Source organism: Molothrus ater, chromosome 2 (genome assembly GCF_012460135.2).
Source record: "Molothrus ater isolate BHLD 08-10-18 breed brown headed cowbird chromosome 2, BPBGC_Mater_1.1, whole genome shotgun sequence".
In the NCBI taxonomy this organism is placed as follows: Eukaryota; Metazoa; Chordata; class Aves; order Passeriformes; family Icteridae; genus Molothrus; species Molothrus ater.
The window spans coordinates 112291285-112307277 of NC_050479.2; the positions used below are offsets into that span (position 1 = coordinate 112291285).

Below are 15993 nucleotides of genomic sequence, written 5' to 3' on the forward strand. Positions count from 1 at the left end.
TTTGCCAGCACAGAGTGAGAAGGCCAAACACAAGTGTCAGCAAATGATTTTATGGAAAAGTTCAGTCTATGTTTTTAAAAGAAATGAATGTTTCCTGTTAGAAAGAACAAGAAAGGCTTAAGCTGGCCTTGCAGGCTGTGAGCATTAATTGGAGAGCAAGGATCAGCTACAATAAAATGAATAAAGTGTAATTGACTTTTCTGTAAATACAACTGCACTGCTATGTCACAAAGCACCTATTTAAGCTGTAATTACACTGTATTTTCTACCCACTCTTCTCCAAGCTCTTTACAAAAGGGAATATATACATACACACTGCCTTTCTTTCATAGGCCACGTGCTGTGCAAGGCTTTTAAAAAAGATTCACGAACTCATTTTAACACAGAATTTATCTAGTAATGAATGAGGGTGTTAATTTGACAGAAGTTGGGGTGGAGCAGTGATTCCTCAGTGCAAACACTGCAATTAGACTCCAACTGCAGCCATCTCCACGTTGTCAGGGTCTGACATTAATGTGTGAGGTTTTGCTTCCCAAAAAGCCAAAGGACAGAATATTAAAGGACAAATGCAGGGTTGCACAGCAATTATCTCTGTTTCCTACATCATCTCTGCAAGTCACCTGCTGTTGAAAGAGGCTTTGTTCTTGCCGAGCAAAGCTTTATTTCAATAAATGAAATGAATGGCTTTGCAGAGTTGGTGATTTCTTACACTCTGTGTAGTTGGTTTATTAGGAAGCTTGGCAGGCAGAAAAGGTCAGGGGAGTAATTCAGAGATGTAAGAAAATTTTGCTGCTTTTCAATTTCTGGTAAGAAGACAAATGAAAAAAAGACACACTCCTATAGACAGTGCAAACAGCTCCCTTAGTTCAGACATATGCTTATTAAAGGTGGGAGAATGTATAATAATTCAAAATACCCAATATATGACTTACTCAAGGGTCAAACATCAGGATGTTTAGGGATTTCCCAGCTCATATGCACCATTCTTAGAAGTTCCAAACTAAGAGACTGGTTTTCACATAGAAATATTTTATTTTACTCTGAATGTGAAATTCTTGATATTTATCTAAGGGCCTGTCTTTTACTTATCCTAAGTGATTAAATGTTTTCCCATTAAGTATTACTCAAAATATCTCCCCTCCTCTAAGAACTGTAGTGATATGAAATATGTTCTTTCCTCCCTAGCCCCAAGGCAGAATCCTATGAAAACCAGGATTGTGGTAAGTCAGGATAGTAATTTTTTCACAAATGTTGTTAAGACTGTTATTAAATACCACAAGAGGCAAAATGCAATCCAGTACATGCCAATATTTAAAGGTGTCTGTGCATATACACACACACAGGTTCTTTCATGTTTCTGGAAATAAAAAAGCTTGTAAAGCACAACTTATTGAACTTCAATGGTTTGAACTGATCTTAAAGGTCTGCAACACTGGAATAATACACTCAAAGAATAGATTTTGAGAGGTCCTGAAAAAATATAAGACTTTGAGATGAAAATAAAATTATCTTCAATGGTTTAGACCCCCCCAGTTTTATCTGAGTCAGTTATTTTATCTGGTATCATTTACCAAGGCCCTCTGGTGAGCATGCTTGCAAGTCTTTGGATTTGGCTGCAAACTGCCATGTGAATAGGCTGGGCAGGAAGTCAGTGTTTAGGGCTAAAATAATACACCAATTATGTCTTCAGACAGGAAACATTTCCTGTAGTCCTGGGTTAATCATAAAATGGTAGAATTGGAGAAAAAGGAGGGTGTGGTCCACCTGCTAAGTAACACAATGCACAACATTTCCCATCCAAGCAAGAAAGAGAGAAATTGTGTCCAGATGACAAAATACTTAAGTGTGCTGAACCAGAACCACAGAGCTCTAAAATATCTTTTGTCTGAAAATGTCATGTTTCTTGAAATAAATTTTCCCAAATTTGCTTAATTAAAAGCATGTCAGAGAGAGCAATAAAATCACTCAGATCGTCACCCATGCTAGCAGGACAGAAAAAGAGCAATCAGACAACTCATGCTGGATGAGGGAAGAGCTCTGCTACGACAGAACATTGCAGGGAACACAGAGCACACATGGTGATGAACACTGAGCAGGGTTGTGCTTCAGAAAGATAATTCAAAGGTCCATTAATAGAATATAACCCTGTAAGGTAAGGACCAGAGTGTAAGACCCTAAACTAAATCATTTTTGAGACTCAGAGTGAATTATAGGGACTGCTTTCTCTAACTAAGTTAACACCAAGTAGGACAGAACTTTCAGGGAAACTGTGAGAATATATCATAGATTTATCACAGATTTATCATGATCAGGATGTGTCCAGTCAAGCTCTGATGTTACTGTAACAAAAAGGGAACCTTAAGTAGCAGATCTACCTGCTTGGAAGAGGTTGGAAAGCAGGACTACCAGCATCTAAAATAAAAAACCCAACTTCCAGGTGTTGATGCATTTGCAGGTTTGAAATGTGCAGTTCAGTTTTCTGCCGTTTATATTTTCATCTTCACCTCACACATAAACACAGGAGTGACAAACTGGATGCAATGCAAAATAATGGAAAGAAAATCTGCCATAAAGAGAAGGATGACTGGATGGGATAGTGAGTTTCCAGAAACAAGAGGGACAGAAGAGGAAAATCAATAGCTATAGAGATCCAAAGTCACTGAAAAATATAGGACTGCTTGCATTTTTGGGGATAGAATACTAAAGGGTATGATTCAGAATAAAGCAAAGAGCAGAACACTTAGCAGACTTTACTTTTATCTATCTACCAGTTTCCTCCATCACTGATCTGCTGTATCAAGGTGACAATACTGAAGTATCACCAGAAATTACTGAGATATCACCTGAAGCAAGGCATTCAACATTAATTGTTAAGTGTTGTTTAGTACTAGAGACTGTTATGTAATGCCAACTTACCAAATGTGGAGGCTCATTTGTCCCAAGGGGCTCCTGCAACAATAAATACATATACACACATTAGAAAACCCCAACATTAATTACAATTCTAGGAGACATGCCAAGGTGCCTGAAATTTCCAAAGCAAGAACTCATGAGCAGAGGTAAAAAAAAACTTCCGAGGCTCTTGGCACAATTCTGTTACCCAAATTCTGCCATGAGCTGCCTGTAAGCTCTCAATTACCTGCCTGATTGTTCAATGCCTTTCACACAGAGAACTTGGATCAGCATTAATTAGTTCCCATCATGTGCATGTTCCATGTAAATGTCTCTGCATTTACTTTTGAGGCTGTTTCTTGAAAAAAAGAAAGAACTAAAACCAACAGAAGACACCCCTCTCAACATGTGCTCTTCAAAATAAGGTTAAGTATTCCTTTTGCATTCCTATAATTTATTACTTATTAATAATTTATTACTTATTATCATTTAATACTTACGGCTGTGGAATGTCTTTGTTTTGCATTAGGGTTTTGACAGTGCTGGCAGTAATCTGCTTGGGTGAGTTGGCACTACCTTGGATTGAATAATGGATTAAAAATATTTCCTCTCTTTATTCACTGTATCTAGTACAAATATTTTTGCAGAAAAGTAAGGAAAAACCCCAACAGAATTCTATTATGTAACAACACAGGCCAGATAAATTCTCAAGTATTTCTAAATACATTATCAATTACAATGTTTTAAGGCAAATTAATCTTTCCAGGCCAGGCTATTTTCTCCATCTATGCAGTCTGCCAAAGGGAAATTCTTCTTATGAAGTTTCCCTGATAATTTTCTCAAAAGACAAGAAAGATCTGCAGTGTCCATTTAAGTCTCCATCCTGAACAGACTCATTATGCCTTCCATGAGGGTCTTTAAATTGTTTCCAAGCAAATAGACAGGTTGTCTATTTGCTTGGAAACAATTAAATAGGTTGTTATAATGTGGGCTCTCTGTTTAATTATTACGGTAAACTCTGAACTCCAAAGGTCTCATTTCTTTCAAGGTTTTCCCTTAAAATCTGGTAACTCACCAACTTAACAGGTCGAATTGACATGATGGTTTTACTAGATCCTCCCCAGTCAAAGAAGCATTTGTATTTCCCTTTCTCCAGTACATATTGTTCTCCACAGAAATATTTCTGCTGATAAGCCACCCACCTAGAGAATGACACAAAAATCAAACTGAAAACATTGCATTTTTCTCAGTAGTTTGATGGCATTAACAGCAAGTCAAGCACAACAGAATGTCCACCTGGCAGACAGTGCAACATTAAACCTGATGAGAGGCACAAAATTGTCACACACTTGATTTTCTGCTTTTCCCCACTTGGACAAACACAAGATTTTGGGTGTCTGCCTTCCCAGCAAATTCATTGTGAGATGATGCCCTGCTCAGAAATTCAGAGGAAACAGACTGAACTGATAACTTTTTGAATCTCTCTTAATTGAATCTTTGCCTGTTTGGCATCCCCCACACAGGCTTTCTTGCAGCTTTTCCAGTTGGATTTAGGAAAAATGGTGCAAGAAGAAAGAGAAGTAACTGAGGAAGGCTTGATGAGATTAAGCAAAAGCCTACAATAGCTGGCAGCTCAAGCTTCTCCCAGCCTGCTTTCTCTCCTGCAATTTAAGAAGAAAGAAACTCCCAACTAGAGCGTCCTTCTATCCCTGCACAGTGGCAGAAGCAGATGGAGGCTGGTTAGAAAGACACCTCTAAATCACCCACTTTTGGTGGTGCATTCCTCTCCTACTCACCCACCACTGTTTTATTAGGGATATAACAGGACATGTCTTTACTCATTTTAATTCTATCATCCACTGACAAATCTGTTTGCTACTAATTTATCTAGTGTGGATTTTTTTAACCTCCTGGTGCTACCACAGTTCCTTCAGCAGCAAGTTCTAGAAACTCACTGTCTCTGGTGTAGGAAAAGCTTTTTTCCTTCCACATCAAAATCTGCTTTAAAGCAATCTCCAGTTCTGTAAAGCATCTCCCCCAACTGTTGTCATGCAAGATTCTGTGAACTGCATTAATCTTGTCTTAGCACCTTCAGGATTTTGCAGCTCTCATTTGTATCGCCCCTCTCTAAACTGAGTCTCAGCCTTTCATTCTTGCACCTAATCCTCATGAGACACTAATCACCCATCCCTACATAAGCAGTTCAGGTTCCTCACTTCACAGTTCCTGATCCCCATCACCATTAGGGTAGTTATGACAATATAAATACTGCATTTTAAAAATTACTACTAAATGTCTGAAACCCACATGATTTCACAGTGCTCTTTTCCCTTAATGTCTTTTATGTTTTAGTTTTTATAGTTCTATTAATTTTCAGTGCCAGCAGGCTAAATTTATTACACAGCACATCTCATCCTTTCTGGACAGGCTCTACCTATCCCAAAAATTATACCAGTTCATCAATATATCTAAAATGTCTTCTCAGTATTACTGCCATGGAACAATGTGACTCTGGGTGATCCTCACAAACTTTTTCTATGAACAAGAACACTTAGATCCAAATCAAGGTGTAGGCATGAGAGCTACAGAAAACTAAAATTATTTCCCTTCCACTCCCCAAGGAAATGGAAAGAAACATTTTTCTCCTCCAAATATTTACCATGTGGAATATAATCTGTCAAGAGATGCACCCAAAGGTGCACAGAAATCTTTAACAGCTCCATGTATTTGAGCAGACTTACACTCCACTTTTCACAAGAATCGACCTCGTCTCGGGGCCAAATCCAGCCTGCTCCAAATCAGGGATTTCTTCATTGATGATGTCAAATGCTTTCCCATCTTCATCATCAGACTGGAAAAGTGCCACTGAAGACTCTATGAAATCCTAAGAGGCAGCACAGGAGTTAGAGGACAGTCACAGCTCAATGACTCTTCACAACATAAAGCATTTTGGGACAGAGTCGTAAGCAGAAAGGCAGCATTTTATAGAGCTTGAAGGGACTTGGCTCCCTGGTGTGGATCTTTATGGGATGTTTTGGCATTGAAGTTCTGGAATAGCTTGAAGCCTGGCAATCTGGTATGGCCTTCAGGGGTTGCACTGAAGAGGGGAAGAGCCTGCTGCCCCTGAGCACCATCCTTTCCTCTTTGAGGATGGCTCAGAGTGCAAAGATGCCCGTGTGGTAAGCAGAAGAGTTAAGAAGAAAAAAGTTTAGCACTGATCTTCCAAAAGCCTCACAAATAACTACTCCAAGCATCACCATGACTATATTTTTTTAATAAACTTCTCCTTCCTCATCCCTTTCCAGCAACATGGCAATAATTATAGAAAGGAAAAGCCTGGGCAAGATCACCTTGCCAGCACCAGGGGTTTGTACTTTTTGGTTACACCCACTATAGCTATAAATAAATCCTGCTTAACACTGTCACATTCTCTCTTACATAGCTGTGTGACACTGCTTTGTGCTTTCAGCCAGCTTAGCTTCTTGGCCAGATTACTTGCACAGCCTCAGATTATTTGAATTTGGGTTAGCAATTTTAACTTTTAACAGAAAGCAGGAACTCAATTTCAGTGTTTCTCAATCATTCAGCAGTGTTATAAATTGAAACTGAGTCCTGCAAACAAGAAACAATTGCTGTCAAGCAAATAATGTGGTTGACAGAGAGTCATGAACATATGAGGACTCCACCATGGGTATTATTACATTAAACACTGAGAAAACAAAGATTTAGAAAAGATTTATCAAAAAACACCTAGAAATTAAGGCCAAAGCAAGCATGCAGCTAGATTAATTTGGCCAGGTGAACCTGATCAAACAGGCTCTTTGGAGGACACCGTGTCTTTCTAAAGGACACAGTCACAATGACTAATGAAAACCAATTTTAGAATGAACACGATGTGGCTCAGCTTCTCTACACTGTTTACAGGACAGTAAAAGGTGATGGAACAAATTCTGAAGTAAAACTGGTTCTGTTACTGTATTGACCACTTCCTTCCTTCATTTATTTAAACTGTTGAACTCTTGCAACTATTTCAGGTATTCACTAGAAATTAAAGTGCCAGGGCTGGAAGAATCATCATGAACAACTGCAGCTTCAGACTACTTTTTAGGGAAAAAAAAAAAGAAAAAAAAAAGGAAAGAACAACCAAACTAGTGCAGTATTAGTGCAAATGGAAACCAGCTACTCTTAAAAGTCCTAAAGCAAAACAATACCCAAAAAGTCACTTAGATCTAATCTACACATAATTTCCTTAACTAAGTTTAAAATACGGAAATATATCCACAGTTGTAATTAAATTTAAAACATCTTTCAAATTCAGCCATCATTCTTTGCTGCCTGAACTTCCACTGCAACTTCTCTTCCAACAGGAAGCAACAGGAAAAATACTTTTTGAGAAAAGACTTTCAGACCAAGGCAGATCATTCTAAACTTGAAAACATTAGTGGGAAAGCTCCGAAGGCAACATACTCAGAAACTTTGCTCTTTCACTGAGCCATGGGCAAACCCCAGCTTGAAATGCATTTGACACTGCAGAACAGAAGCAAATGCCACTGTCCCCCCAAGCAGCTCACAGTCCAGACTGCTGACTGCCCCCAGGAATGGGCTCTGCATTTGACTCAGGTGTGTTCAGCACAGATGCTGACAGGCAGCTGGCAGCAGCTGGAAAAAACCATCCCACAAGATCTTCTGCTTCCCAAACACTCCCTGAACCCCCACCAGCCCTTGAGAGTGCTCACTGCAGGATTATTATTCAAGCCAGCCAAAAGCTGAGAGCCCTTACAGCAGTGCCCACATTGAGCACATCCTCACCAGTGGCTGGGGAGGGGGATAACAACATCCCTGTGATTCTGAGACCATTGCAGCCTTTACCTTCCCCTGACAGAATTCCTGAGCTCAGGGAGAAGAGCCAGGACATTTGCTGTGCAGTGAGGGGCCTCAAGCACACAGAGTTTGGATTTTTGCCCGGGTCCCCTTGAAACTGAACGTTTGGTACTAAAATATTTTTAAAATCCTGACCTTAAGTATGATATACAAAGTCACAAAGGGAGCATATGGCCAGCCTGCGCACTGCCCGGTGTGCTGCACATTGCCCAGAGGGAGGTCAAGCCAAGCAACACAGTGCCAGGGCCATTACTCATTCCATTGGCAAGCAGCTGGTTGCCTTCAGTTATGCAACAAATTGAGGGGAATTACTCCTTTTCTCTTCTATTATCAATAGATAAATATTTGTACATATTGATAGGCCAAGTGGAATGATACATGTTGATATATGACTGTGAATGATATATGTTTTTAAAATGTTAATGACTTGAGCCTTCTGACTGTTTTAGGTGCAAGCTACATTAAATACATGTCATGGAAGATCATTCTTGCTACTACCCACATGCATGATTTTAACTTGTATTTATGTCCTTTGCCAAGAGAAAAATCTAAAAAGATCAATTTAAGTTGCTCAAGTATCCTATATACAGCTGGCAAAGAGAGGAAAACGAAGATTATTCAGTAATTGAATAGGATTCTGCAGATGCAAAATCCTATTGAGATTTCTCAGTCTGAAGGAACTTCTTACCTATTTTTTTTCTCAGAAACCTAAAAATAAATTATTTCGAGAAGGATATTTTTCTTGAATTCAATTCATTCTCTGGTCTTTATTTTGATAGATTCTGTTTATAAATACAGCTTTTGCTAGGTGCCTGTCATGAAAAACAAACCTGCAAATTGTGAATTTAAGTATGGCCTTCTGGGGCTCACATTAACTTTTTATAAAAAAAAAAATACTGTTGAGACAGTGAGTTTGCTTTAAATCCCCATCTTCAATTTGCACAAAATTCCTGACTCAGGAATATCACATCTCCTCAGATGAGTAATCTGAGTTTACAAAACTGGGTAGTATCAGAGTGAACAATCTTAGTCTCAGAAGAACTTACTCTTTGCAGCTGTATTTAATGCTCAGAGTTGCCATTATAATAAAAAAAACTTCCAACGCTTATACAAACAAACAAAAAACCCAACCCAAAACAAAGGAAATTATAAAGCAGCTCTAACCCCATGTTTCCCCATTGCTAAAAAGTCTAATTTTGCTTCCAATAGTAGTCTCTTACAAATAGTTTTTACTATTATTTCATCCTTGCCTCCTCTAAACACATTTTAGTAGCATGGATTTTTTTACCATGATTATTTTTGCTGCCAAAATTTTCTGGCAGAAAAATCACAGACAGAGGGTAATGCTGTTTTAAGGCTTGCAACAGCTGCTGCATTGAAAAGCTATTTTTGTTTTAATCAAGAACTACTCTGTACACTCAGGCACGTTATTTAAGAAAATTCCATTTGAGAGATTCAAATAGCTTGAGGTGCAGGAGTGAGGTGCTTGGAAAATCTGGCAGGTAGACAAGGAATTCTGCATGACACAATTTTTTGTATGAACTTCACAAAGACTGTTTAGAACCTGCTTCTTCCTTAGTGCATCTAGATTTCAGACAGTAGGAAAAGAATGAGGATGAACAAAAAAGATGGAATGTCCCAACCCAAGGCAGCTGTATCATTACAAAGAATAACCTTGCTTTTTATGGACAGAGCTGTGCATAATTTGTGAGAAATCCACGTGGGTACTTACAGCCTGAAGGAAGCGGAAGGAGAGCAGGGCACTGTCACTTCCCCCCCAGGAGCATCTGTCCTCATAATCCCCCTCCTCCAGCAAGAACTGATGGCCTTTGTAACGTTCCTTATCATAGGCAACCCATCTGTGGCAGCCCCACAACAAAAGAGAAGTCAGTAAAGGCGAAACAATTGCACACATGATTTTCTCTAACAAGTAAAGGGAAAAGAGAACTCCCCAAAAACACTAAAATGAGTATCACAAACCCAGCCAATGAACAAAGCAATGCTTGTTTGGAATCACAACAGGCACCCATGAAGTGTTCTTTGTGGATCAAAATCCTGCCATGTGATTCTTTATCCAACAATAGTTGATTTATGTAATGCTTCTCCATGTACCTCCTCTCAGCCAGCCACATTCCCAAGAGCAATATTTGGTACCACAGAGCCCAGGATACAGCTAGATGCCAAAGCTTTCAGTGATAAAAACACAAGCAGTGGATCTCTTCAGTGTGCTAATAAATGATGAGACCCTACCCTTGCTGGAGATGGTGACAAAATTAACAGATTTCGGCAGAACAAGATTTCGCCTGCTTATAGTTTTTTTTTTTTTTGCTTTAATCTAAAACTGTATACATATAAACAGACAAGCAAATTGAAGATATAAACCATATTGTATATGAAATATGCTTTAGCAGTAAACAAATAGAAATTTTCAAAATATTTTGAATAAATAGATAAGGCTCAGTTAAAATAATGTGTTTCCATATCAACTTCAAATCTCTAACGGATGTCAATTTAAAAAAGCACTTTCCCCACCTTTTTTCTTGTCAGCATTTCTTTCATAAAGCTCCCTTATAAATATTAGAATTGCTGTACAAATTCTGTTGGCAGTGAAATTTGGCAGGCAGGGATAGCTTTACTTTTAGTACCATTTGGTTTACATTAATTCAGCTGTTTATGTTACCACAGCACTAAAAATAAAAGCTGCTACAACAGACAGAACAATGATTTTTAATAATCTGAGGTTTCCCAGATAGCTAAAACACAATGCACTTATGAATAGATTATCTGAGTATTAACAATTAAGTTAGTTTTGAATTTAGTGCTCATAAAATTCTGACAGCAGCCTGAAAGGATGTATGCTATTCCATCCTTATGCTGAAGTGGAAAACCCCTTATGAAACAAGAGCAAGATTTTCTGAAAATGTTTTATTACTGAAGTCTTTGGAAGAAGCAACCATCCTGCCTGCTCTCAGTCCTGTCCTGTTGGGAAAGGGTGAAGGAACAGCATGAGGGGTTGGTGGCTGGTGCTGAGTTTACCTCAGAGCATCCACCCGTGACACAGGTGTGACACAGTCCTCCGTGTGTGTGACACAGGGAGGGGCAGGACAACACAGAATCCATCCAGTGCCTCAATTAATGAAAATAACAGCACATTCCCAATGCCAGACAACATGCAACAGCTGGCAGAGGAAAATCATTAAGACAATAAAACAGTTTGTAAATTTCAGAGGTATAAAAATGTCAAACTGAAGACTGACCACACCTACCCAAGGCCATTTCAGCAAATTAAGTAGAGACTATCAGAAGTATAAATCAATACAAATTAAAGCTCTCTGTGAACAAAGTGGCCTAATTTATTGGCATTCAAATGGCAAACACTGACTTCACACCTTTCACACATTTAGCTGTGTAGGCTGATAATAAAAGAAATTCACACTCCCTTGTTTTCAAAACATTTCACCTGTGGAAGACTCCAATCATCCCTTAGTTAGCACTTCTAAGCATTTAGTTATGCTTCTCTATTTTAAAATAAATAAATATAAAAGTGAAATATACTCACACTCCACCAATTACACGTAGTGATCCAATTTCCTGAAACTCCTCTTCACTACCAAACAGTGCTGGGACAGAAGTGATGTTTTCTGAAAACTCTTTGGACCATCCTCCAAAGTGGGTTTTCTCATATATTATTATCTAAAAAACATGATGTTGAGCTTAATCCTTCAAAAGAACACAAGAAGCCTCTCCCTGTACTGTACTGAAGTTATTTTCATGACTGCAGTTAACAGCCCCTTCAAGTTCCTTATCTGCTGAATCGCACAGATCAGCTATTAACAATATTTGTATCTGTTGCAGCATTTATTAGAAAAACACCCAAGTCATGCGTGTATTCGTATAATTAAAAGTTACCTAAAGCATTAGTGTTTTTGTAGAAAAAGGAGCAATAGTTTTGGATCAGCTTTCAGCTCCTCAGATCACAGAAGGATCATGGTCTCACTCACAACTCTTGTACTGGAACAGGGGCTAGGATGGAAGGGATCTATTCCTGTTCTCTTCCTCCCTTCCCTCTCCTTTTCCTTTAAAACTCAGTATGTTAAATGGAAAAATCCCCCCAATCCCTTTATCATTACAGTGACTAATGTGTCAAGTCAGAAAAACTCATTTTATAGCAAATTCACGCTTTCCTAGTAAGTGAAAAAACAAACTACTGGTACTTTTACACCTCATCAAACACTAAGTGAACTTGACAGCATTATGGAATTTTTCTTCAGCAGCAAGCACTGAATAGTTATCAAAGATCACACACTAAACAAAAGGAAAGCAGCTTGCATGAAGATTTCATATTCCCAATGTGTTTATATTTTATTCTGAATGCCCTCTGTGCTTACCTTGACATTCATTGGCATTTGCACCTTTAGTCCACCCTAAAAACAGATGAGAGGAAAATGAGTTATTTATATTAAACCTCAAGTTCCACTCTGACATGTGTTTTACAGTACCATCAGAGCATGAAGTCTTTGCAATTATATTCAGCACTTTCAATGCTGGCCATAGATTTCAAAAGGCCAGGGACAATATAAACCTGACCTACAAACAAAACAGTGTACTGACAAACCTCTTAGACTGCCAGCAATTTCAAAGTATCCCTTCATGGCCCAGAATTCTAAAGCAAATGTTTTTAAACTAATTGATACTGACCAATTTTTAAAATTAACTTTTAAAGCTTTGTTGTATGCATTACAAATTTCTATAGCACAATGGTGCCACACTAGAAGAAAGAGAAAACAGCAGGAGAGAGAGAAAATAGAGTCTGACATATTTATGTTTATGGTCAAAGAGCAAATACAACAAATGCATCTCCTTTGGAAATGTGAGTGAATGATGGTCTGTGAGGGAATAAGAGACTGACCTCACTTCAGTGACCAAAGAGACAGCTATTAGGTCTTGCTCCTTTATGGCTTTTAAACTGTCTCTCTGTAGGCCTGCTATGCACACAGTAAAATTTGTGTTATACCCCTTCCCATCTCTCTCACATGCAGATCCAAGTGCTGTCTGTCAACACAAAAAACAGCTGCACCTCCCCAGATTTGTGTGCAGAGAAATTCTACTGGGTAATAAAGTCCTTATCTGGTCTTCCATCCCAGTAGACTCTAACCAAAAAAATAAAATCAAAAACTTCAGAAGGGTTTTTTTGTTAATTAATTGGCGTTGGGTGCAATAAAATGAAGAGCCTTTCTGTCTTATTTGACCTCCTCTCAACAACAGAGTTTCCCAGGAAGATGTTGAGGTGTGCAGAAGCCTGACAAGTCACAGTGACCAAAGCAAGCACACCACGGAGGATTAACCCAGAATGACATCAGAGCCCAAGTTGTATTTAGGTCAAAACATCTGGGGAAGCAACAATAAAAAAAAAGGAGGGCACACAGGGGATTATCAGGGAATTGTGAAGTCCTCACCATTCTTAAGGGACGCAGAGATTTTATATCTGCTGAAGGAATTTCAGGTGGTGAATCACATTCTTCCAAAACTGTCATCTCTCCCTTGTAATTCAAGTCTGAATAAGCAAGCCATCTACAACAGTAAGGACAAATGACTCAATCAGTTCATCAATTACATTCCAAATACAAAGATCTTATTAAAATTATTTTCCTTTTTGTACTCATAAGAGATACATAATGTTTGAGATGGCACATCAAAACAAAGCTGTATTTAAATATGGGGGCAACATCACTGCTAGGAAGATCTCGGATACTTTTTCTTAGTCCAAGCTAAATATAAATGAAAGAGAAGAAAATTACCAATTTGTTCACTCAAAAAAGCCAGCTTGCTACTCTATGAGTATACAAAAAAAGCCAGTACTGAGGATGAGATGTTTGCATTGAATTTTATCTAAGATTACCACCTTATGAATTAAAAGGCTTCTTACATCAGTCCCATGCCATTTTTTCAGTGGAAGTTATTAAAGTTTGATTATTTACAGCAGTCCTTTGGAAAGCTATTGTAATTTTGATGTGAGGGTTAAAATTGCTGGGAGTCCTTCAGATTGTTCTAAATAATAAAAAAAAAAGCTGAATGTAGAAGCTGGACACAGGTTTAGGAGACCACACAAGGAATGGAGGAAGAGGCATGGGACATATGGAAAATTATTTTCTTAAAACTACCAAGTTTTGTCAAAACTAAGACAAGACTCTGTTTTTATGTCCTTCACCACCCCAAGCTTCACAGACTTACTGTGAGACAGTGGGAAAGAAGGCTTGGCTCACGTGGAAAGGCAAGACTCTTGTAATAGAAGAGCTACTGTCATTCTGCAATTACTTATGGGAAGAGCCACACAACTCCCCAACTTCAGGAACTGTGATGTTTTGGCCCAGGGAACAACAGCCCATTCAGCTCAATATAGGAAGTTCTGGGCTGCCCAGGGGCCTGTGTCATACTGCATCACCTCCCTCCAGAATGTCAGGATCTGGCTGTAGCTTGAGAAATGCTTGGATGATGTAACACTCATTTTCTGGTGCTCAGCTACAGTATTATGGTTGTAACAGGGTGGGTGACTCAGGAGAAGTATCTATTCTCTAATGAAATAAAAGCTAATTATAGCTGAGTTGCTTCCTTTATTTATAAAGCTACTCAAATATGGAATTACTGAAGACTTCTGCCAGCAACTAGGAAAAAATGCCTTCAAACTAGGAGCCCACAGAACACAATGCTGACATGCAGGGCTGGGAATATTAAATGTATGTTTACTGATTTCTGGAAAAACCCCACAAATACAGTTCATATTGCTGGCTGATTTTCATCCCCTGATATTACTCTTCTGCCTGCTAGCAAAATTAAGAAGGTTCAGTACTCACACTCCTGATCTGACTCTTATATAAGGGTTTTTCTCAACATCCAGTTCTTCTAAATTGGCAGCTGCACCCTGTATGCAGATGGGAAGTCCTTCTGTAGTACCAGCTGCCAGGCAGAACTCCACCTCTGGAATGCCACAGTCCTGTGGAAACAAATCAAAGGGTAATGTTTATCCACACTTGCAGACTCTGCCCCCAAACATTCCCTTTTTTACCCCATCTTCTCACCCTTCTTCAGCCTTCATATGATGGAAGGGTTTTATTCTTCTTAAAATGAAGGCTGGAATTTTCAGGAAAGTAAAAGGAGGTACATTTCCAGCTCCCACTAATTTTCAAAGAAGAAATTTATGGCTGTCAGGCTATTTGCATAAAGGCCAGTTTAAATATTCTCCAACCAAATGACTGAACAGCATTATAAGACTGACTTCTTTTTTAAAAGGCAATGCTTCCATCACACACATGATGCATGCATCACCAAAAATCTTCCAGAAATATCCACTACATTTCCACCTCCACCCCTCCATGACAATTAAGTTCTGTAATGCAGAATCCAACTACAGTATCAAGCCATATGAGTTCAATGTTTTTGTTGTGCTAAATAAATCTGCAGCATTTTAGATGAAGAAGGAAAAAAAGATCAGTATTAAAAAACATCTATTCTGTTAAGTAGGCACTTTAGCAATTTTCCTGTTAGCACACAGGTAACAGGAAATTTCATTACTGGAGGTTTACTACTGAGAGATACCACGCTGGAGAACAAACCTGTTGACCACATGCTCCTCTCTAGAATTTGCAGGGATTTTATTGAGCCACCCTCATTTTGCAGTATTTATATAACATGCATTGCAAACACTTTCTTCCCCAGCACTCAAACACATCGTGAACCAAGGAGGATCTGCAAGTCCCTGCTTCAGCAGGGTGTTCAGGACCAGTGGAAGGCAGCTCACGTGTGCAGCTGGAAAACCTCACTTCTCAGCCATAACCTCCCAGAACACTTCCCCTTCTCCTCCTCACCCACAAGCCCATTTGCTTTAAAATAGAAGGCTTGAACAGCATACCAAGATTCCCAAAATCCTAACGTGGCTGGAGGAAGATGCCCTTTTCACATGTGCTAGAGCAGAGGGAGGAGTGGTGGTCTCTGAAGGTGCCCCCCAGGGAAGCACCTATTTCTGGATTTGGGGAGGACCTGGGAGGGGCACACCATGACAGAGATCCTGCATGGACTGTGGTTTCTGAAAGGAAAAACACAAGAGCTTGCAGGGAAACCCAGCAACAGGGCCCAAAAGCCCTGGAAGCTAGAGCACCTCATCTCGTGACAGCACCTGCAGCGCTCTCCTTTTGCACATGGGTTTTTAGAGGAGTTTTCATGGGG

The 15993-nt window shown here is 39.1% G+C and overlaps 1 protein-coding gene across 1 annotated transcript in view; it reads right to left on the minus strand.

The window, feature by feature from the left end:
• CRYBG3 (crystallin beta-gamma domain containing 3) overlaps positions 1-15993 on the minus strand; it is an 80805-nt gene that overhangs the window by 15874 nt on the left and 48938 nt on the right. Inside the window, 8 exon segments of the mRNA XM_036381089.2 lie at positions 2917-2949; positions 3968-4094; positions 5634-5776; positions 9506-9632; positions 11333-11466; positions 12162-12197; positions 13230-13344; positions 14625-14764. Coding sequence (XP_036236982.2) covers positions 2917-2949; positions 3968-4094; positions 5634-5776; positions 9506-9632; positions 11333-11466; positions 12162-12197; positions 13230-13344; positions 14625-14764 — 855 coding nt within the window.